General features: G+C 41.5%; 1 protein-coding gene across 3 annotated transcripts in view; it reads right to left on the bottom strand.

Annotated features, from left to right (window-relative positions):
• fmnl3 (formin-like 3) overlaps positions 1–23,663 on the bottom strand; it is a 63,161-nt gene that overhangs the window by 7,239 nt on the left and 32,259 nt on the right. For 2 of the 3 annotated variants that reach the window (XM_063015191.1, XM_063015190.1), the window contains exons 5-25: positions 18,780–18,863; positions 17,560–17,688; positions 15,416–15,524; positions 14,400–14,476; positions 12,911–13,004; positions 11,259–11,333; positions 11,048–11,158; positions 10,113–10,262; positions 8,786–8,887; positions 7,276–7,666; positions 6,258–6,338; positions 5,954–6,078; positions 5,490–5,692; positions 4,884–5,118; positions 3,975–4,043; positions 3,608–3,688; positions 3,391–3,520; positions 2,805–2,965; positions 2,313–2,414; positions 1,541–1,633; positions 104–227 (exon numbers count right to left, since the gene is read on the bottom strand). In XM_063015191.1, coding sequence (XP_062871261.1) covers positions 104–227; positions 1,541–1,633; positions 2,313–2,414; positions 2,805–2,965; positions 3,391–3,520; positions 3,608–3,688; positions 3,975–4,043; positions 4,884–5,118; positions 5,490–5,692; positions 5,954–6,078; positions 6,258–6,338; positions 7,276–7,666; positions 8,786–8,887; positions 10,113–10,262; positions 11,048–11,158; positions 11,259–11,333; positions 12,911–13,004; positions 14,400–14,476; positions 15,416–15,524; positions 17,560–17,688; positions 18,780–18,863 — 2,726 coding nt within the window. The remainder of the gene's footprint in view (positions 1–103; positions 228–1,540; positions 1,634–2,312; positions 2,415–2,804; positions 2,966–3,390; positions 3,521–3,607; positions 3,689–3,974; positions 4,044–4,883; positions 5,119–5,489; positions 5,693–5,953; positions 6,079–6,257; positions 6,339–7,275; positions 7,667–8,785; positions 8,888–10,112; positions 10,263–11,047; positions 11,159–11,258; positions 11,334–12,910; positions 13,005–14,399; positions 14,477–15,415; positions 15,525–17,559; positions 17,689–18,779; positions 18,864–23,663) is intronic. The other variant, XM_063015192.1, reaches the window with a different exon arrangement.

The following is a 23,663-nucleotide window of genomic DNA, read 5'->3' as shown; positions in this document are numbered from 1 at the left end:
ACATAACAAACAGTGCACTTCCAGTACGAGGAGCAGAGCACCACCACAGCGATTCTGCTGCCGGGGCTGAAGAAGGGTGTAGTTTGAGTCCTGTGTGCCCCACCTGTGATGATGTCTTCGATGGCGCCATCTTTGCCTTCGTAGACGGGCCGGTGGTCTTTGACCTGTCGGCGTCTCAGCTCGGCGATGAGCTCGTGCTGCTGCTGCCTCTTTTTCTGAGATTGCACCTGTACCAGAAGGAAATGGAAATTGTGTGAGCTATAGTGAAGCAGTAAAATACGGTAGCTCACTACCACTGAGATCTGGGGTTTACATCTTAGCGGTGCTGTTGGCTGGTCAGGTGTCTACACAGACATGATTGGCTAAATTTGGAAAAGGGGGTTTGGGGGGGTTGCCAAACAACCCAAGTACCTGTCCAATGCCTAAATAAAAATAAAGAGGGTTGCATCAGAAAGAGCATTAATAAGCAGAGTTTAATTAAAATTAAATTCATTTTTTTAAATGAATCTTTCCCTTATGTACATTATATGTACATAAATTTAAATACATAATCAAATACTATTGAGAATGTGTAAATATGACTAGGGCATGATTGCCAGTAGTCATATTTCAATATTACAAGAATACTGCTACAATGGAATGTTAATTGAAAGTGGTGTAAGTGACAAGAAGTGTGCCAATTACATTGTATGACCTCCAAAACCCAGTTCTAGCTGATTTTGACCAAAAAATCACTGTTAACGATGGAAACTTCCACTGTCCTACAAGGTCACTGATGGGAGTATGAAGGGTGATTATTTTATTCCCTGCTTATCACATTCACTAACTTTCTGTGTGAGAATTAGAGAGTGCGATCATTCTCTGCAGACAACAATAAAACTCTTTTCTACTCTCTGAGCTATTTCATTAAGGCACGTGTCAAACTCAAGGCCCACGGGCTCAATCCGACCCACCACGTCATAGCTTTAAAAGGCATGTGATTGTCGTAAAATAAAAGTCTATGCTGCTTTAAAGCATACACTGTAAAATCGTACATAAACCACGTCCCACAATGCATATTAATTTTGTGACCCGCTACTAGATGCCAGTGTTTCCACATCAGTGTTTAACTAAGGCAGTTTTCCAACAAGTGATGTTGAGAAATATCTACAAACAATCTCAAAATGTCCAAGAAGAGAAAAATTTATGCAAAAGGAGGTAATTAAATGAAAAATTGGAAAGCAAATACATGTTTGTGTTTCAAGGGGAAAAACCGGTACGTAACAACAAATAGTCCAAGAATTGTGTGATATGGTGTCTCAGGTTTTTAACAATATCTTAAGGAGTAGTTACATTTATATAGTCTTACAGTTACAAACAGCCCTTTACCATAATGCTGATGTGGCTCTCTGTGGAAATGAGTTTGACACCTACATTCAGGGTTTTTCCACCACACTCTGTTCCCATTTTTATAAAATATTCACACATGCTAAATATTATTCAACAGAATAAGCAAAAATGAAAATATCTGGTGGTTGCAGCCCTAAATAGACTGTTGTACCTTGGGGTCATGCTGTTTGGCCTCCTGAGCAAGCAGTTTCTCCCTCAGCGCTTCTTCCTGCTTCTTCCTCTGTTCATTTTCCTCAACTGCGTCCTAAACACACACACATACACACACACACACACACACACACACAGTTTATTTATGATCCGACTATAAGCAGATGTGCACACACACACACACATACACAAATCATAGACCCTGAGCCTGCCCATTTCCTCACGCAGCCCCATAAATCCATGCGAAGGACAATGTGAGGAACAGGCGTGTGTATAAGTGTGTCCGGGTCAGTGTGGACAGACCCTGAGTCCAGCCTAAACACAGTGAGTGCTCTGTGAACCTAAAACAGCTGCTTCTTCCTGTTATTCATCCTCAATACTCCACCCCCATGCTTACAACTTCCACACATTTCACCACGTACTGTGTGAATGGACTTTTAATAATGACAGAACTGATACACAGTTGCCTGGTTCACATGCACTTCAGTAATCTGATTATGGTCCTTACACAGCATTGATAACCCCACCCCTTATTAGTCCTTATTAGTCTTCCCACACAGCAGAATGGGGGCCAATTTTGTCTGCTGCAGGCACTGCCAATTGTGCCTGCTAGGGGGCGCCCAATCTCAGAGCTGGTGTGCTAGTGGATTTGCCACCTGGGCGCCCATAGAATGTATTATTGTCTTAAGATTAGTTTAATGGTATTTAACAATGGGTTTAGGGCTACTTTAAAAATGTATTTGAGCTGTAAGTGTAAGTGTAGCTGAACGTACTTTGTAAGCTTTGATAAAACGCACAAACACGGGGAAGAACACAGATGGAGGAATAGTCTTGGGACTCTCGCCGAAGTACATCACCACGGCATTGAAAGCCTCCTGCATGATCAAGAAGAAAAGCATGGTACTTAAAAACAAAACCTTTGTACATTAAAGTTTAAATTTGGTTTATTATACTTGTGTGTGTGTATGTGTAAGAATGGTGTTTTGCAGAGACTGTTGACCTTAATGGTATGGCAGATGGGCATGATTCTGTAAATTGCGCCCCCTGCGATCTCCACTGCAAGTGGACCTGTTACAGTTTTGCACCAATTCTCATAGAAAACCCTACTTTTAGCATATATTTAATTAAAATTCACTGACATCACTTTTATCTTTATCTCACATGTATGTGCTGTGTGTGTGTGTGTGTGTGTGTGTGTGTGTGTGTGTGTGTGAGAGAGAGAGAGAGAGAGAAAGAGAGAGAGAGAGTGTGTGTATGTGTATCACCTCAGCAGTCTTGGCATCCTTCTGCAGTATTTCCAGCTGTGGGTCGCTGCTGTGCAGGAAGCCCTTGAGTACAGGATGGTCATGCAGACTGCACTCTCTCCTGATCAGCTCCATGCCTTTACCCAGCTCCTTCACGTCCAACAGCACATTCTCCAGAGAAACTAAACACACACATACACACACACACACCAAAGAATATGAATTATTGTGCAGTAGCCGACTGCATCTTTTCACCTGCACATTATCCCCATTATCCCTCGTATCTGTGCAGGCACCATCAATCAGTAGCAGAGGTTGTAATTGTATCAGTTATGAGGAATCCCCTCCGGCATCCAATCCAACAGATGAGCCATCATTGTCCGTATAGGCGCCCAGCCTGCTGGTAGCAGAGCTAAGATTCGAACTCGTGAGTTTGAGATGTCAGCTCTGGTGTGCTAGCATGTTTTACAGCTGCACCACCTGAGCGCCTTGCAGTGTGCATTAATGTAACAGCATACAAAGGTCAAAATTCCCTATTTCTGTTAGAATCACTAAAACGCCCAAGTTATATAAATCTACAAAGTTATATCAACAGGTATGTACGTACCTGCTGCTGCTTTATCCACAAAGTGCAACTCGTTGTAGAAGTTAGCCAGCTCTGAGTATTTCTCCTTCACTATCAGAGCAATATAGTGAAGCAACGTCATTTTCCGGTCAGTAGACTTTGTGTCCAGCAGCTAGAAAAGCACAAACACAGTACAGTTAAAAATATGAAGGATAAACAAGAATATGGTGCAATATTATTATTATTACATTCGTCATACCAGATCCAGACTCTGAAGCTTAAAACCATAGACCGATCCTCTTTTACTGCTGTTCATGTAGTTCCCCAGAGCCAGAATAATCTGTACAAAGACACGTTATCAGTCATGTGATGAATATTTATCTAATTACACATTAACAAGAAACAAAATCATACACGATATGTTCAAAATGTTAAACAGGAAAGCCTGACTTACAACAGACATTCCAATTCATCAATACAGGTCTTTATAATGTGGGGAACTATTATTGGGTATTGGTGCTCATACAAAATTCCATGACTTTTCTAAAGCCTAATCAATATATTTTCATTTTCAGGTCTGGAAAAAAAGAAATTTTGAATTTAGAAATGTAAAAAAAACACCTTACCTCAAGCATTTTCTTTAGTTTCGGGGAGGACTTGACCGAGGCTGAGGCGGCAATAATGGCATTGAGTTGCTGTGGAACACATATATGACAAAAACAATTTCCGTCAGGACAAACTTAAAACCTTAGAAGTCAGCATGCATAGCCGCTCAGGTGGTGCAGCGGTAGAACACGCTAGCACACCAGAGCTGGGATTTCGAATACATCGTATCGAATCTCAGCTCTGCCATCCGGCTGGGCTGGGCGGCTATATGAACAACGTTTGGCTGTTGTTCATCCAGGGAGGGAGCCGGATAGGGACCTCATTACTGCACAGAGTAGGGAATATTGCTGATCAGGGTGTGGCTCTCTGTGCACAAGGCTGATCCGCATATGAACTCGCGCAGGTGAAAAGATGCAGATGTGTCGGAGGGGGCATGTGTCAGTTTGCTCTACTCAATTGGGGCGGGGTCAGCACCAGAAGAGATTAGGCGTAACGCAATTGGGTAACAATTGGATGCGCTAAAAATCGGGAGAAAAAGGGACTAAAACACTAAAAGATATTCAGTGTTGCTATGAAGCCTATCATGGGAACACTTGGTGCAAATGTGGAATCCACCCTGAATGGCAATAGCTGGGTAGAGATGTGAGTTACCAACTAGAAGGTTCAGGTTTAAATCCTGGCTCTGCCATGCAGCCACTGTTGGGCCCTTGAGCAAGGCCCTTAACTCTTTCGGCTCTAGGGGTGCCATACAATCACTGCCCTATCAGTTCAAGGGGCATCATTTACATATACACCTTTACATACATACAGTATGTAGACAGAGCAAGTTTTGAATCCTCAGATGTTCTACTGGCATGTTTTTGTGAAGTGGGAAAAACACAGAGGATGGATGTGATTCAGATCATGGTGTCAGTACTGGTCTGACTCACCGGCGTCAGCATGCTGATGTTGTCGCTGAAGTTCCCGACAAACGTGATGATGCTCATCCTCTGTGTGAGGCGCTCGATCTTGCTGAAGAGAAGCATGAAGCGGTCTTCCTCGGCCAGCTGATCCAGAGGCCGCCGCTCCTTCTCGTACTGACGCAGCAGCTTGCTCTCTGCCTCCGTAGGCAGGAAACGCATCAGACACTCAACAAAGTCCACCGGCAAGGCCTTCAGGTCAAACCTGCGATCAGCAAGACAAATGTCACATAAACTGATTAATTTCTAGTAGGAAGAGAAGAAACAGTGCAGTAGGTCCCACTGGGTCTTCGTTTGGTAAGTTCAGTCTCAGTTTTACTTGTCTAAGCAAGAAGCTGATTTATCTCAGGGCACCAAACACCCATTGAGAAGGTAGTTACCATCATTAGTTCACAACCGTTGGTCAATAAATGGATACAGGTATGGTGAAAAAACACATTATCATCCAAGCAACAAAGTTAGGACATCGATTGACCTATCAGATTGCATTGTTGAAGCACTCAAGGTTGGAACTACCTAGAACTATCACAAAATACGCTTCAGCTTGATAAGCGTGAGCTATGAAGAGTTACTCACGTCTGGATGGCTTTGCAGATCTCCTCTGTGGTCTTGTTGGCTTTTCGTAGTGTGATGGCCAGATTCTTGGAGCGATTAGCATCCAGCAGCTGAACTTTGTTAACGGCTTTACTGGAGGCTTTGCTCTTTGTACAGGACAAATCCACCACAGGACCCTGAGCCTTAGTTTTAAAGAGTTCCTCAAACTTCTCCAGGTCCAGTTCCTGCTCAAAAAACAATGCACGTCTTCTTATCAGAACAGATGTTCAGATCAGCACAACAGATGTCAGGTACATTCACAAACTACAACAATATACACAACAGTGGTCAAAGTGTTTTCCACATTATTATTTGTTATTACTATGTGAATCTAATATTTAAATTTGATCTAGTGTAGATAGGTGTACCTAATAAAGTGCTCAGTCAGCGTGTCTCACAATTGTGCAATTAAACTGAATTCGCTTAGGGGGGACAGACAGACTCACCTCAAGCACTCGCTCATCATCAATCTCATTGAACACTGTGCCATTGATCTGGTTGGGCTTAAGTGCAGTCCAGTTGAATACGGGAAGGCGGAACTTGGTCTTTATCGGCTTCTTGATGCGAATGGCTACATGTTTATGATAAAAAATATTAATAATAATTCATTTTTACCAAAGTAATGGATAGAATTTGTATCCAGTCGTAGATGCACCAGCCACGTAACAGATCTGTTTTAATGATCCAATTTTCATCCAGCACTTTTTAAACTAGAGCTGACCAATAACAAAACATGTTCAGCATGCTCACCTGATAAACCAACGCTGAGAATGACTGATGGTGATGTTCCAGGAAGTGGAGGAGCCAGAGGTGGTGGAGGTGGACATTCGCCTGTAAAACAGACATCAGATTTGTACTCTGCTCTAACAGCATTTCATCAACGGGGCGTAAAACGGCAACGCCGGCCAGACAGGACAGACTATTATCAGAAATAAGGACAAAGATCACGCTGACATTAATTCTTCCTGAGCACAGCTGTTTCCTCAGAATAGGGTGAGTGCGCCTCCCTGTGCTTTTCCCGTTCCTGTAGATTTGAGCTGGTTCAGCCCTCAGTGGGAAATATATTAATCTTAGAGAGCAACTGTAAAAGACTCTCAGAATCTCAGTGCTGGTGTGCTAGCGGAATATCCCGCTGTGCCACCTGGGTGCCATATATGTCTATTTAAACACACTCACTCACTTACTTTTTAAGCTGCTTATCCTAATCAGGGTCACAGGGGGTGCTGGAGCCTATCCCAGCTCTCATTGTGCAAGGCACACAGAAATACCCTGGACAGGGCGTCAGTCCATCGCAGATACCCATAAACACATCTAAAGACAATTTTAGTATCTCCAATTAACCTGACTGCACGTCTTTGGACTGTGGGAGGAAACTGAAGCACCTGAAGGAAACCCACATACACTCCACACAGAAAGGACCCAGATCGCTCCACCAGCAGATCAAATCCAGGACCTTCTTGCTGTGAGGCAACAGTGCTACTGTTCATTTAAACAGTCATGAATAATATATGAAGTGTTCACTGTATATAAGATGCTATCAGTGTGTAAGGTAGAGACTCTCTATTTAAAATACCCAAAAAATTGGGCTATATATGAGAGAACTCACGATCTCCGCAGTGGTGGGCAAGCGCCACCCAAGTGCCCGATTACTGACGTTTAAATACTCCATATTAACACACACTCACATGTGTACTGGCCTCCCAAGCTAACAAACGTCCACTATTTTAATAAACTATGATGTTTTTTGGGCCTTGTAGCATGACAGTACCTCCAGCAGCGGGTAGAGGTGGAGGTGGTGGCGGTGGAGGTGGTGGAGGAGGTGGAGCAGGCATTTCCACAGCAGCAGCAACAGGAGGAGGAGGAGGAGGTAAACTAGCAAGCAAGGTACTCCTGTCAGAACCCAACTGTCCAAGAGAAGCTCCACTCATGACTCCTGCAACATTCAAACCACCTCCACCACCACCACCACCACCACCTCCTCCTCCCAGGGCTTCGATGGCGATGTCTCCATCAGGTTGCTTGCGCAGACGGATGGTGCCCTGTTGCTCCAGCTCCAGCAACCGCTTTTCAATGTTAGTGTGCCGCTGGAAGGCGGCATCCTTCTCCTGGATCATCCGGCGTAGCGTATGCACCTGTGAGCTCGTTGATTCATACGTTTCCTGTGGGCGGATTTTTTTGTTATTAATTGCAGTGACCTGTACTGTACCTGTACCTATGTGCCGATGCTAATTATGGATTACCAGGGCGGACTGAGGCCATAAAATGCTGCAGGACTAGGGGTAGTTCCCAGAACACAAAATAATGCTGACATCCCAGGTCAGCAGAAAACTGGACAGACCCAAGCTATCTGGCATCATGGCCTTAGAGAACATGCACATGTGCCAACAACGGGCTGGTAAAGAATAAAGATAGAAGCTGTGATATATTGGAAACCTTACACCTGAAACAAATTATTGTTCATGAGGCGCAGGTAGTCTTTAATCAAGAGGGATTGACAGATCACACACTACGCCTCCGTGCCCCATCTGCTGGCCAAACTAGGCAGCTCAAAGGGACAGAACTCTTAACGTGGGTGAGCCGCTGAACCCCAATCCGCAGCCACACCACTACATAACAGAAGCAGCCGGAAGTAATCATTCAGTGTTATACACCAGAAAAACAGAAAACACTGAGAACTGTTTCTGGTCAGCTGAGTGCAAGCTCTCAATAGTATGTGATCAGAAGAGCAAATGCAAGGATATCTTGAGTCTAGCATTTGTCCAGAAGCCAGCAAAGTGGTGCGGTGAAAAATAAACCTTTAACAGGAAACTTCAGTAAGCAAGGCACAGGTAGTTCTGGATTTGTACCGTAGCGTCTTGCGCAATGGAAAAGGGGCATACTGCTTATGTGGCTGTAAGGAAGCAAATCCCTTCAGTCATGTTCCAAAATGTAGTAAAAACGTCTTTTAAAAACAAGCAAAAAAGGACTGATTACATAATAATGCTAATTTTATGTGTGCAGGACAGATGTTCAACAAGCGCTTAAGGATGTCCACATACTTTTGAAAATGTAATGTTAATTTGAGTAAGCATTTAAACCATATTAGACCAATAAGTCTTGTAGGTAGAATAAGCACACAGCAATGATCTCTTTAAATAATGAGCTATAATTAAATAAATAAATTGAATTGATTTATATACGCCCGTCCTGTTAAACCACCACAATGGATCATTTTTCCTGCTGGTTTTCTATGTCTATCAATATCTAATGGTGTGTGTGTGGCCTGTGTGCGTTCTTACCCTGATGGCTACCAGGTCCTTGTCCTTCTGCAAGAGCTGCTTCTCCAGCTCAGCAACCTTCATCACCGTCTCATTCTCCACCTCCACAAGCTTTTCGGTCACCTAATCCAGGCAAAAAGAAGAAAGCAGGAGGAATGAGACATAGCCAGTTGAGAGGAGAAACAGCAGGAATGCTGACTAAAGAGAGAACGAGAGAGAGAAGGAGTGGGTGAAGTATCGATTGTAGAATCTGAGTCTGGGTGTCCATCCCGTAACAGATTCACTACTGCTGGGGTTGAGAAAATTTTCCTCTCTGTTTTTCACCCTCCCTCTCTTTCTCTTTTACTTTCTTTTTCAGATTAATACACAGACGTATGACAGCATGATTCAGCAACATATCTGACCTAAGCACTTTCAGTTTTGGATGACACAATGCATGGAATATCTGGGGAATTTCTTCTTCCTTTATTTCAGTCCCGGATTTTCTGAACTCTGACAGCACAGAGATCAGATTGGGTGAGCTGGAGGCGAGAGCTTTGACCTTTCCTGGAAGAATATGTGAAGCTGCGTGGTGGCCTGCTGTTCACCCACGAACATGCTGAAAATGTAGGGAATTGTTTCCATCCCTGCCATCTTTAGTTCTCTCTAAACACCATGAGGAACACAGATGCACTGCCAATCACATCCCAGCACTTTATGTCTGGATCTGGGAGTGATCATACAGGCTTTAAAGAGAAATTCCAACATGTTTCAAGCTAATCTCCTACAAATGTAATGTATGCACAATGATCACAGACAGCTATTTATCCTATTGTCTTTACTAAGAATATAATAATAAAACATTAGCTGAACACACATGTATACCTGTATATACATCAAAAATATTTAACACCATGTCTTTCTGACTTAATTATTTTAATGCTGGGTGAATCTGGCCTTTCTGGTGATCTGCTACTTCACTGTGTTCCTTGTTCATTGTAAATTCCTAGTACTTTCACATTTACTGTTATAGAGTCTCTGAGTGTGCATGATGAAGTCATCACTGAATTAGATTCATGAACAATGCTCAGAATCTAGGTGATTCATTTATAATAAAAACCCTTTAGAACCAAAAAAGCAAATAATATTATTATAGATGACTTTATTACACTGTTATTAGAGATAAATCTTCCAGACTCAAATTATTCACTAAATAAGTATAAACACTATGCACAATAAAACTAAATACAAAGAAAATAAAAGATGTACACAATAGCAAAAAAGTGGAAGCAGGTACCCAACCTGTGCCATTCTACAAACTTCAATCCGAGCAAATATTAAACATACTCAGGGGTTATAATGTTCTTACATGAGACAGCTGGTCCTCCAGTTCCTCCACCTTTTCTAGCGCTACGTTTTTTGTCTCTGCGTCCTCCAGCAGTCCTCCCACGTCAAACACGTTATCCAGGTAGGCCTGGATCTGCACCGACAGCTTATCACTTTCTGTGTGCTTGGATTTCTGTCAGTCCAGAGGCCAAAGAGTTACAAACAAGTGAATTAACACAGCAGCCAGAAATAAGTACTTAAACGTTTATATTATTTATTTTAAAATAATTTTAATATTAATATTAAATATATGTTTATATTATTAATATTTATATTATTATTTACATGTTTAATATTATTTACTCTGGGTTTTAGTGAGAAAACAAAGGACTACACTAATTGAAACTTTTGAAACTGACATTCTATATTCCACACACATGCCTGTGATTATTGTAATAAGCTGAATATACATGCACAAACTTTAAACCGTCACTGTCTGTGCAAGCAATATTGTAACAGTGGTTATTTTTTGCAGTTGCAATGCTCCAGCATTGTTTATTTGACCAACAGTATAAATTTTTTTCCATTAAGTGCTTGAGCACAGTCGTGCTAAACATGCTTACACCTTTCAATGCAAATGCTAATATATCGAAGGCTTACTGTGTATGAGTGTAAAAATCCAGATTTCCAGGTTTCAGTGGTCTTATTAGATCACTACTCGCCACACTTTTTAAAATAATTAAATGTCCGATTTTATTACACACTGCAAGTTTCATGACACCTTTACCCAAATGAACCTTTCAGAGGGTCGACACTGTACACTTTGTCCCTGGCATTTTAAATTAGCATTCAACAAGCAGTGACATTGACAAAGCAAAACCTAAACCAGGGTAGTGATGTGTAAATAATTTAAAATGTTGTTTAATAGAGTTAAACGATATTTGTAGAATGTAATATGCAGTAAAATTTCAAGCCCACCTCCAGGAAATCATCCAGACCCAGTTTAGTAAATTCATACTGCAGATGAACACGGAAGTTCATGTCCTCTACAGAATGGACCACAATGTTGATGAACTGCATGCAGGCCACCTGCAATATAAGTGAATTCCCAAACAAACATGAATCACATTACAGGAAGTAATGATGAAGATTTATCTAAAGATAACATTCAGTGAAGTGATTCTCCTACCATGAAATCAATGTTTCCATCTTCACATCGAAAGTAGTCCATCAGCTTTTCAAAGCGGTGCTTTTCCTTACATACCTTTAGGGTAAACAGGAAAAGTGATTACTATTTTATTTATTACTATTTTTTCAGGCTTTTATACTATTAATATATCATCAATGCTTTGATGGCTGTAGATATCTGTAGAAAACCTGAAAGATTTATTTTCTAGAAGAATCACAAGTCAAACCAATCAGGCATTCCAGTATTTATTAAAGCTGTTCTGAGAGCAGATCTGTCAATATTACCTTCTGAATATTATTATTCTGTTCTGACTTTCCTTAATTGTGACCATTCAGATTTGTCTACTCAAACACGGCCTGCCCAAAAATGGAGAAGTCAGCTACGACCATTAACAGAGAAAATCAGGCATAATTATTAAGTCCATCGTGGGAAAAGAGGAGAATCAAAGCCAGTAGCAGTGAGAGAGATTTTACTAAGTGTTCACATATTATCCAACCAGGCCTCAGGAACATGAAATCTCCTGCAAAGGTTTTGTACATGGGTGTTCAAGCCTCAACAGTGCTACCGGTCTGGCAGGCCACCTAGCAGACACATCTGACTGTGTTTAAGACAAAGGAGGCTAGGTGCAACAGCAACTCCTGCTGTCTGATTGTGGCGTCAGCATGAGAGATCACAAGAAGATGAGCGTGGCCTGCTGTACCCGCTGCAGTGGTAGCTCAGTGGATAGGCTCTTGTGGGTCCAAATCCCAGCTCTGCTAATCATTGTTCAGCAAGGCCCTTAACCCTCTAGGCTGCAGGAGCGCCATACAATGGCTGACCCTGCGTTCTGACCCAAGTATTGTATTGTACAGTTTATGTGTATGACAAAGGCACTCATTCTATTCTATTCTGGAGTTGACGTGCTAGCCTGCAGCTCTTCTTGGCCAGCAAGAGACGTGCAGCCAGCAGAGGTTGCCAGATTACTCAGGAAAATTAAGTATATCCAAAGTTGGGATGGTATGCATAGTCATGGAAAGATGGTGCAATTGGTTAGGAAGATTTTACACAATAAGTAGCAATCATGTTAATGTGAAGCATCCATTTGGAATAACACGGCCCTAGATATTAAAATTCTCCTTCAATACAGAAATTCAGGTTATGCTACTTTTATGGGACACAGTAACCTAGCATGAGCTGTTATACGCATATGTCAGGCTCATGTGTTTACGCTGGAGACTCTGGCTTATTGTTCGATGTTGTGTATCAGATTGCACTGCTTGGTGTTGGTTCTGCAGTGGTTCCCACATCGCTTTAATTGCTGAGGGCACAGCGTGGGCTAATTGCCGGGTTTCCGGCGTTTAACTGACTGAACTAGCAAAATGACCGAAGGTTAAGTAAAGTTACACCAGGCCAGTTTCTCCCAGCAAAACACTGATCTTTATCACACACACCGAGGTATCTGGGAAGTTTTAAAAGCCAGAGCTGCGAAAACAAACCCACATGTGAAAACCTTCCCATCGTTCCCACGTAAAAAGATCCGGGATGTTAGATCTAGCTTACTGGAACTCCCCTACTGCTAAAATCCCAATATGCTCCACAGTCATCAACTATCCACTTGGATGAGAAGCCTATCCAGATACACTATAGAGGTGTATAGTGCTTAAAGGTGCTACCTCTTTGAAGTTATCAAACGCTGAAAGGATGATCTCATGCCCCCCTCGCACCAGACACACAGCAGCCAGCAGCTCCAGGACTAGAGCCTTTGTCCTGCAGCACAAAACAATCGCAGCCGTGAGTATTTTGCTTCAAAAATAAAGAGCACAATGAGCTGGATTATATTACATGTCATACATCAGACTGTAATCATCGTCCTACACTGGTTAAACTGTCCTTCAGGGAAAAGCAGCTGTGTATTGTATCCATTGTTTAAAAAATTCTCAAAATCATCAGATGAAGTGAGATGATCTGGCTTTGTTGCTTGGCACATATGACACATAGACCAAGCCTATGGATTCAATGCTTTTGAAAATGAAATGTGATGCTGTGTAGTTTTGTCAATCAACACATAACCAGGGTTTGGTATACACTGCTTGTGTTTTTTTTTTTTTTTTAAACCTTCTTTAAAGTGCTCATGTATACAGCCATAATGCTTTAAGTCTATTTTATCTAGTTTTTCTTACCACAATAAGGAACATTTTAGGGTTTTTAGTTGGTGTTAAATTGTTATTTTTCATCAATTTAATTGAGAATTAAGCATTTTACCCCCTTTTTCCCCAGTTGGAGCTTATCCCTCCACCCCCACCACCCAACTGAGGACGGTCACACATCTCAGAGTGGGGCGGCACGGCGGATAAGTGGGTAGCACTGTCACCTCACAGCAAGAGGGTCTTGGGTTTGATCCTCAGGTGGGACGGTCCAGGCCCTTTCTGTGCAGAGTTTGCATGTTCCCCGTGTCTGCGTGGGTTACCTCCGGGTGCTCTGGTTTCCTCCCACAGTTCAAAAACATGCAGCCTGGTTAATTGGGGACACTGAATTGTCCTATAGGTACCTAGCCGCTAGGATGCATAAACCAGTGCATTGTAGTGCCGGTCCCAAGCCCGGATAAATAGGGAGGGTTGTGTCAGAAAGGGCATCCAGAGTAAAAACTGTGCCAAATCATTAATGCGGATCACAATTCACCCGCGACCCCTAACGGGAGCAGCCGAGGAATTAGATGGACACATCTCAGAATGATCAGCTGGTCCAGTCCAGTCATCATAGGTTGTAACTGCCCAGTGATGAGGAACCCTGTTTCAGCCACTGTCCCTTTACCTACAGTATAGCGGGGCTGGGATTCAATATAAAAATTCAAATGTTACTTTTTCATTTTTAGTATTTTTAGTATTAGTTTTTTTTCTTCTTGAATACACGGAGTCCATCTAAATAATCCAGGGAACCTGGAGGGATCTGTACAATGCATGGAGCCAATGTAAAAAAAATCCATAAAACATATCATTTATTTCACAAGAATAAACAATTTAGTTTTTTTTCTTCTCCAGTGCTTGACGCTAGGAGGGTTTGCATCATTGGGAAGCACTGATAAGTTAATAAAAGTAGGTAATTATATCCTTTTAAAATTCAGAAAGCATTCCGTACGACAGGTGTAAACAGAAACCTACTCACCGTGAGTTCTTATTGTTCAGACTTAGAGCAATTTCATTAACTGCATGTGGATGAGACATGACCATGTTGAAACCATACTGAGAAGAGAAAACAATTAAAACAGTTTAAATGATCATTGCTAATTGTCACCAACAAGGGTTAAATACTAAATATAAATATGTTCTTATTTTCCAGTCATTTCCAGAGCATTGAACATCCTACAGTGATGTTTGGCGTGTATAAAATTGCTAAACAGCTCCAGCTATCCCTATATAGACCCCTATCGTGATGGGGTCAAGTGGCTCTGTTGAATCTGCTTGTCCCCTAAAGGAGAGGATCAGTGCAAAAGTCTTGCCTGGTTAATATGACGGAGCATTTTTAATTGTGCTAATATGAATGGTATCTTTCAAGATTAAAATGATCCAATCCAAGGGTCAGAAGGAGTCATTGAATGGTTAGATGATGGTGAAAATAAGGTAAATATTTTGCTGTGTGCTCTGATGTGAATGTATTACAAGGGACATCATGTTGGTCATCATCTTCATGCTGGGCATCTTTATATACTTTGGTATGCCTTAATGAGGGTACAATTAATTATTCCAAATATTTGTAATTTCTTACATTTACATGATAAAATATTCAAAAAAGCTACATTATATGGCCAAAAGTATGTAGACACCCGTCCTTTTAAGTTTAGGGGATATTATATTAGATCAGCATTAGCATGTAGCATCATATAACACGTTTGACAGGGTTAATGTGGAGAAATTCCAGCGGCCTGAACAAATCCCTGACCTTAACCCTCTTTCGATCTGCCATTTGCCTGATTAATTCAGGACCCTTCTGTACAAGGACAAAAATAAAGGTTAAAAATGTAGGATTCTAAAATAAGCTTGAACTTGATTTTGTATTTGGTACATTTGTACATAGTTGTCTAACCAGTAGATGGAGATGCACTGTGGAGTGTGGTTTCTCAGTCTGGTTGTTCAGTTGTGGGGTGTGATTATCTCCCAATTTCTCTACAATGTGGGAAGTACCTGGTAATTCATGATGGCTCTTAGACACATGATGCACACATGCACGTCATCCTTCTGACTCACTAGTCGAGAGTTCTTGATGGTTTTGCTGTTTGCTGCTGATCCATGGCTGCAAGAAACAATGTAAAGCATGATTAAAAAAAAACAGGTTAATGGCAGATTTGGGAAAGTGGATAGTGGGTTATGCACAAATTGTGGGGAAAAAAGCACACTTTAAAAGTTTAAAGGCGCTATAAAGAACATCTACAATACAAATAACACCCAACAGTATATAAATGTAATTATTTACCATATTAACGCACACCTACATGAGATAAATGTCAAACTGTTTCATAGACTTGTCAATTATTCATTCATTGTCTGTTTTACCACCGCTTTATCCTATTCGGGGTGACGGTGGGTTCGATTCACTGGGCAAAAGGTAGGAAACACACCTAGACAGGTTGCCAGTCCATCACAGTGCCAACACACATACACACACTCATACCTAAGGGGTCTTTTGTAGTATCTCCAATTAACCTGACTGCATGTCTTTGGACTCTGGGAGTATAACATTGACACAGGGAGAACATGCAAATTCCACACAGAAAAGACCCAGACCGCTCCACCTAGGAATCGAACCCAGTACCTTTTTGCTGTGAGGTGACAGTGCTACCCACCGAGGTTCTGTGCCGCGTCTTTCATGTCTTTCAGTCAGCATGACTGCCATCAGGTTTAGATCATGTGATCACAACAGGCTAAGTCATCATAAAAAGGCGAACTAAGTTACAGAGAAAAGATTACAAAAAAAACAACCCCCACAATAAACTACAACTAGTTTCAACCGTCTAAACTAATAACGTTTTTCCAACAAAATAACTCCGTTCTGGCTTCTTTAAACCTTGATGCTTGTAAACCTTGGCCCGCATTTCCACCAGTTTTTGGGAGCCAAGGATGCACAATCAATGGTGGCCATTTACTTTCAGCTTATTGGATGTCCTATTCCAAAACTGTGGCCATTTACATAGAGTTGGTTCCCGTTTGTGGCTTTAACAGACTCCAATTTAATGAAAAGGCTTCTTGGACTGTGACTTGAGAAACCATTCAAGCAAGACAGCATTTTTAAAGTCAGGAACTTTTGTTAGACAGAAAAATCTGGCTCAGAATCGCTGTTCCAGTTCACCCCAAAGGTGTTAACTGGGGTTGTAGTAATGGCTCTGTTTAGGCCACTGGAGTTCCACACCAAACCATTGTGAAACCATGTATTTATGGACTGCTCTTGCTGGAACAAGAAAGGGGCTCTTTAATTTGATTTATTTCTACATAATTCTGGTCATATCGTGTAAATGTGAGATTAGCGACAGGTGCTTTGGTTTATTTTTTACATGTGTTTGGTTGTCAGGAAATGCGGTTTTAGCTAAGTGGGTCATAACGTCGGAAATGATAGCTAGTAACAGACGCTCACACATACACACGAGACACACGGCGGCCAACATGGTTTCTGTAGCGTGCTTCGTATCGTGTGTGACTAAATCTGAAGAAAGTGTGTCACACGTCACATGCTTCCTGTGTGCTGAGTACAGGATATCTACATGACTACAAAATACAAAATCACACTCACCTGCTGCATAAAAGTGACAGGAAACGAGTATTCAAGCAATTTTTTGGTAATAATTATGCAGCGGATTCAGAGAGTACTCAGGCCCCTTGTGTTTTTGCACACTATTGTGTTGTGGATTAGATATCGATTGCTTATAAAAGCCTACTGTTCCCAATAAATCTACACTTAATCACCCATAACGACAAACCGAAATATCTTATACATGAAAAAGTTTTCAGACCCTTTGCTGTGGCACATTGTTGCAATATGAACTGGTTGGACATAATTTGGAAAGAAACTCAATTTACAATGCACTGCAAGGACCAAACCCAAGCCATATAGATAAATAAACTGTCTGTGGATCTATGTAATCAAACTGTGGCGGAATAGATAGAGGCAGGGATATGAATCGTTTAATCGTTTTTAAATGCCAGAAACTTGGCACAGATTTTATCAGGTGAGACACACAAGCAGCTGTAAGAGACGGCAGTTGCAATCTTTACAGACAGCGATGAGAAGGGCAGCAGAGCAGCAGGACGACAGTTACATGAACCACAATACCTACCGAGGCACCGAGTGGCGCACGGAGCGCACCAGTGTACTGAAGCCGTTCTGGTGCAGATCCTCAATGGACCTGCTCCAGGACTTGTCCAGTGAGCTGTCCTCCCCATTCTCCAGACTCTCAAAATCCAACCTGAGCGACACAGACATGCACACAAGCACAAATACAGGGGGCACAAGGGTAAGCTTTTACAAAAAGCAGCGGATACAAAGCTCGGCAAGAGATGCAAAAAGCATCAGGGTTACATTGCACACAAGCTGAGGACAATTTAATTTTATTACAGCTTAGCAGCGCTCAGCAAAGCTTTAAGAATTTATCAGCAAAATGTCTCACCCTCAAAACACCTTCATCACCATGCCATAGTCAAGTCTAATCAGCACAGAATCAAACTTGGTCTATGAATAACTTCTGGAGTTGTGGATTTACCAATAATGGGTGATATAATGTAACGCCTTAAACTAAAAATAATTTATTGTTATAACACAATAACTAAATGTCTGATGTGTACATCAACAGGGCAGTTGTAGTCTAGTGGTTAAGGTACTGGACTAGTAAGCAGAAAGTTGCTGGTTCAAACCCCACCACTGTCAGGTTGCCACTGTTGGGTCCTTGAGCAAGGCCTTTAACCTGCAGTTGCTTAGACTGTAAGTCACATTGGATTAAGGTTTTGCTAAATGCAGTTCCTTTTAAAATTGACTGTTGAGAAGGGCACATCATTGTGTCCACATTAGATTGGAACAGCCCTACAAATGGATCCCACTTTAAAGTGCCCTCAAAAAGGTTTTATTAGTTCAGATCTGACCCTGACCTATGTATCAGAACTATGTCCTACGTTCAGAGGTTTTAACAATGGAGACACAGGACTGTGACATTTATGCATTTCATGCATTTTTTATGAAACTTTATACAAATCAGTGATCTGATGCAAAGTGTAGAAAATTGGAACACTGTTAATAACAGATCAGCTTCAGTGCTGTGAAAAAGTGCCTGATTTCTTTTGATTTTTGGAAACAAAGGGGTTTTCACATCACTGGAGAGTAACAATTGCTCAGTACTACTGATTTCCACAATACTGTCACAAGATTCATTGCAATATCATATATTCTTAATGCCCATTGCTATGAATAACCCGTTCAAACTATCTAATAGGAGCCATATGGTTCTGGATACCTGTACTTTTGCCCACAAGGTTACTAGTGTGTGGATTGTGTCAGGTGACTTACATGACAGCGCACTGGGCGAAGGAGAGGTACTCAACCAGAATGTCCAGCCCTCTGTTCTCATCATTCAGGAACTCGCGTACCCACCTGCCATGACACACAAACAGACAGGTACCAAACATTATGCCCACTCTCCAAAAATATGTATGGCAATGACTATTCCACAGCAACTGCACTTGTCGCGGTCCGAGATATGTTAAATGTCGGTCTGATTGTAGTTTCTTGTAGTCAGTGTTGAATGCAGAAGATATGATCAGCATAAAGACCTGAGTGACTTTGACAAGGACCAAATCATTATGGCCAGACAACAGGTTTGAAGTCCAACACTAATAAAAAGCTGAAACTCTTGCTGACTGCTATGTTGACCCATCGTTATCTTCTCTCCTCCTTGATGAATCCTTGAACTCACCCCCTCCCATTTCCTCCAGAGATTTTCACTTAACTTACAGTCTCATAATCACTCTTTATTCACCACAGTCAAAGGTTTGGCCTGCAATTGTAAACTGTTAATGAGAGGCTGCTGGACCAGAGGTTTACTGCTCACAGTCAAGCAAGTGACTTAATAGTTGATTTCATTTGGACACAATGACCAGATGTTAGAGGTAAACAGGTGAGGCATTCAAACTCAATAACACTGTACCAGTTGTCAATGCAGGGGTGTTAGTATTACGCTCTAGGGTTTTTTTCCTCCCAGTAACGCCGGTGCATTGCAGAAATTAAATGGAATCTGCAAAAGAATGGCCAGTTTTCCAAACAATGTTGTGCCAGCCCTGAAATAACTCCCCAGACTTAACAAATCATGTAAGTAGGTCACAAACTCAAAACCTGAAAGGCTTCAGTTCACAGCATTGGGCTAAAAAAACAACGCTGTCTTCTTTTATAAACAGATCTAGCTTATGACTGACTGAATTCGGTATAGCCTTGTGCCAACTATAGAGATATTCTGAGCAGTGCTTAGTCATTTATGTAATTGCTGACTGAGATGAAGAGGAAATGAAGCTTACACCAGGAGCTGTACATTTTAGAGCTAAAGGTCTATAAGAATAACTCAAGGTACTCAAAAATTCAATTGAGTTACATTTATTCTCAATTAGAATAGAATACATTTATTATTGTTAAATAAAAATAATATGAATAATACTTATAACATGAGCAACCTGCTGGGTCCTAGATCTTACACTGGGCTTGTGTGATGTGTTTCTTATTAATATGTCTGCATGAATTACTGTACAAGTGAATATGTACAAGCCTCTGTTACACCAGGCTCCACTAGTTATGTTATGGCAAGCCTTTGCATTTGTGGCAATATAGAGGAATGTGAAAAATGTTGGTCACAGCAGCAAGAAATGTGCAAGATAATATACTAACATGGATCTAAAAACGATATCTTTAAAATACGCAAAATAGGATATTGGTTTTAATAATATTGTAAGCAGTAGTTGGCAGAAATGTATCAGTTTTAGAAAAGAAAGAGTTCAATAAATTAAAGCTTTTTCCCATAATAACTGCAGAATTGGTGCAAAATGTGATCAGATTGGTAGCTGCCACTCAGCTGTATTAATTCCAGCCCTAATAAACATGCTGACGAACGTCTATTGTGGGACAGTGGCAGCCTAGTGGGTAGAGCTTTGGGCTATCAACTAAAGGTTGAGGGTTGGAATCCCAGCTCTGCCATGCAGCCACTGTTGGGCCCTTAAACAAGGCCCTTAACCCTCTGTGTTCCAGGGGCGCCGTACAATGGCTGCGTACCCTGCGCTCTGACCCCAGCATCCAAACAAGCTGGGATATGTGAAGAAAGAATTTTGTTGTACTGTACGTCTGTATATGCATATATGTCAAATAAAGGCATTCTATTATCTGCTGCATATTTTGCACCATTGAGTAATAAACCACAGAATAAATATTTATTAGTGTTAACACACATCATTGATAATGTGTTCTCTAATTTGAAAGCTGCAATCTTTTCTAGACCATGTTGAGTTGGTGTGAAAGGAAACTGAAACAGAATAATGATGATTTACCATAATATGCAGTAAACAAAGAAGGAATAAATAAATAAATCAAACAGTTTAGCAAGGATGATGAGTTTAAAATCAATAGAATCACAAACTAATATATGTGAAAAGTCTGCATTTAGGCACTTTATAGTGAGCTCCCCAGGTCTGACTTGGTGAAAATAGAATTGAAAGTAAAAAAAAAATGAGCAGCCTCATATTTCCCCTATTAAGCGGTACTTTTTTGAGGTGGGTGGGTGTGTTGGGGGAAGGGGGACTCAACACTGAAGGAATTCCCACTGAACTGAGATGAAGAATGTGAAAGCATGTGGCTGAGAGAGAAATAAAGAAAACTAAAAGCAATCTTTGACACTGGGTGAATTTTCTCCACCTCCCTGATGCTAAAACATACACATACATGTACACTCACGTTGGAATGATTACTTGGGGACGGGGGGGTTACCCGAAATCATTGAAACACCAGGAAAAAAAGCTACTGCTCTAGAGAAAAGGCAGAAATGACAAATACAGATGAAGAAAGAGCGAGACAGAGGGTCAAGAGGAGAAGCACGGCAAGACAAACAGACTGCTGGGATTGAAAAGTCAGAGCCCTTAGTTGATCATCAGTTTCCTGTCTGCCACCTCCCCCTCTTTCCCCTCCTCAGCTTTCCTGCCAGATGCTGTTTCAGATTGGCTTCACAAAGTGAGGAAGAACGCATAGGAAAGGGGCCCGAATTCAGACCCGTGCAATAACTATTTCATAGGGTCTATTTCAAGTCGCCACAAAAGAGAATAGCAAGCTGAGAATAGCCAGGTTGTTTTTACCTCTATGGGAAATGTATTAAAGTCACTTTTACTTATGATGGGAGAAATGATTAATGACTTTTTCAGTATAATGGAAAGTCCTCGCAGCCTGCAGTTTAATAGCATTTCAACTAATTCTAACTGGTGAATGAATACATTGTAAAACCTATGTGTGTTTTATTCCAAATTATCCAGCAATCATAATAAACAAATGACTAAATTGCAAATCCAGTAAGTTTTTTTTTTATTTGGTTGATCTATACAACCGTGTGCATCTCATCAAACCCAAAAATTCCCTCAGCGGTTTACTAATACTTAAAGACAAAAGAGTTGATCTAACCCCTTGTATTTGTAAACTAACCTTCAGATTGTGCAACACATTACCTTAATTCATTATCTTATGACATTTTATGAGGTCTATCAGTATAACAAATCTGTCCACAAATCAGATCAAAACAAAGACAAAAAGGAATCGAATCTAAAAAAAAAAAAGCACAGATCTGGGAATGATGCAAAACTCTCTTAATTGCACTGGACATAAAAAGAAAATATGAATTTAAAGGTACACTATCCAGGTCAGGCTGCTCCTAGAATGAGAATTTACTCTGCTGTTGTTACACTTATGATATGAATTTTAAACCCAATTTTAAACCCGCAGCTGCTTGCTCAACCCCGATCTGATCAAGAAGAGCTGGATTACCACACGTCCTCTCCGACATGTGTCCAATCTGCTGCCGCTTTTTATTACCTGCCAGTGTTGGGTTCCCACACAAAGCCGTATCGCGTACGAATAGCCACGGTAGGCTCCAAGTGATTCCCCCTATCACTTGCACCAGCACCCAGATCAGTCCCGGTCTTGGTATATTGCAGCTGAAGCAGGAACCGAAAACAACTTGTCTGACCCTCCCAACCGGCTGTGTTTGTGTGGACGCCAGGTTGGTGGCCCTGCTGAGATTCAAACTCAATCTGGTCCTCTCTGCCAGTTCTTTTAGTAAAACCAAAGATAACACTGAAGTGAGTTCAAATAATAAAATAAACTACAGGGGTTGGACAATGAAACTGAAACACCTGTCATTTTAGTGTGGGAGGTTTCATGGCTAAATTGGACCAGTCTGGTGGCCAATCTTCATTAATTGCACATTGCACCAGTAAGAGCAGAGTGTGAAGGTTCAATTAGCAGGGTAAGAGCACAGTTTTGCTCAAAATATTGCAATGCACACAACATTATGGGTGACATACCAGAGTTCAAAAGAGGACAAATTGTTGGTGCACGTCTTGCTGGCGCATCTGTGACCAAGACAGCAAGTCTTTGTGATGTATCAAGAGCCACGGTATCCAGGGTAATGTCAGCATACCACCAAGAAGGACAAACCACATCCAACAGGATTAACTGTGGACGCAAGAGGAAGCTGTCTGAAAGGGATGTTCGGGTGCTAACCCGGATTGTATCCAAAAAACATAAAACCACGGCTGCCCAAATCACGGCAGAATTAAATGTGCACCTCAACTCTCCTGTTTCCACCAGAACTGTCCGTCGGGAGCTCCACAGGGTCAATATACACGGCCGGGCTGCTATAGCCAAACCTTTGGTCACTCGTGCCAATGCCAAACGTCGGTTTCAATGGTGCAAGGAGCGCAAATCTTGGGCTGTGGACAATGTGAAACATGTATTGTTCTCTGATGAGTCTGAAGAGTTGCAATCTCTTGGGGGGAAATACATATTTATACATAGGCTATTGCTGCTGGCCCATACCGATCAATAATGCAAAGGGTGCCCTCCGTAGCTATTTATAGACTGCCTTTCCGTAATTGATTGGGATTTCTGTGGGGAAGCCTAACATTTTTATTGGATGGATAAGCAAGTACTGAATACAGGGGCTTTCCTTTTTTTTTTTTTAATAAGATACTGTTTTCTCTTATTTTCAGACCTCAATAAAGAGCAGCAGTCTAATGGTGTTGAACACTATGCTGGGTCTGAGGGAGGGAAGGCCAGACAGGGATTAACCAACTTGTCAATGCGATAGTGACTCTTATTGTCATGAGGCCCTGTGTTAGGACTTTCTGTGACCTTGCGTAGTGCCCCCCTGAG

Source organism: Trichomycterus rosablanca, chromosome 19, assembly GCF_030014385.1.
Source record: "Trichomycterus rosablanca isolate fTriRos1 chromosome 19, fTriRos1.hap1, whole genome shotgun sequence".
Classification (NCBI taxonomy): Eukaryota; Metazoa; Chordata; class Actinopteri; order Siluriformes; family Trichomycteridae; genus Trichomycterus; species Trichomycterus rosablanca.
Note: the sequence above shows the minus strand (reverse complement) of the source record. Positions and strands in the feature narration are given on the sequence as shown.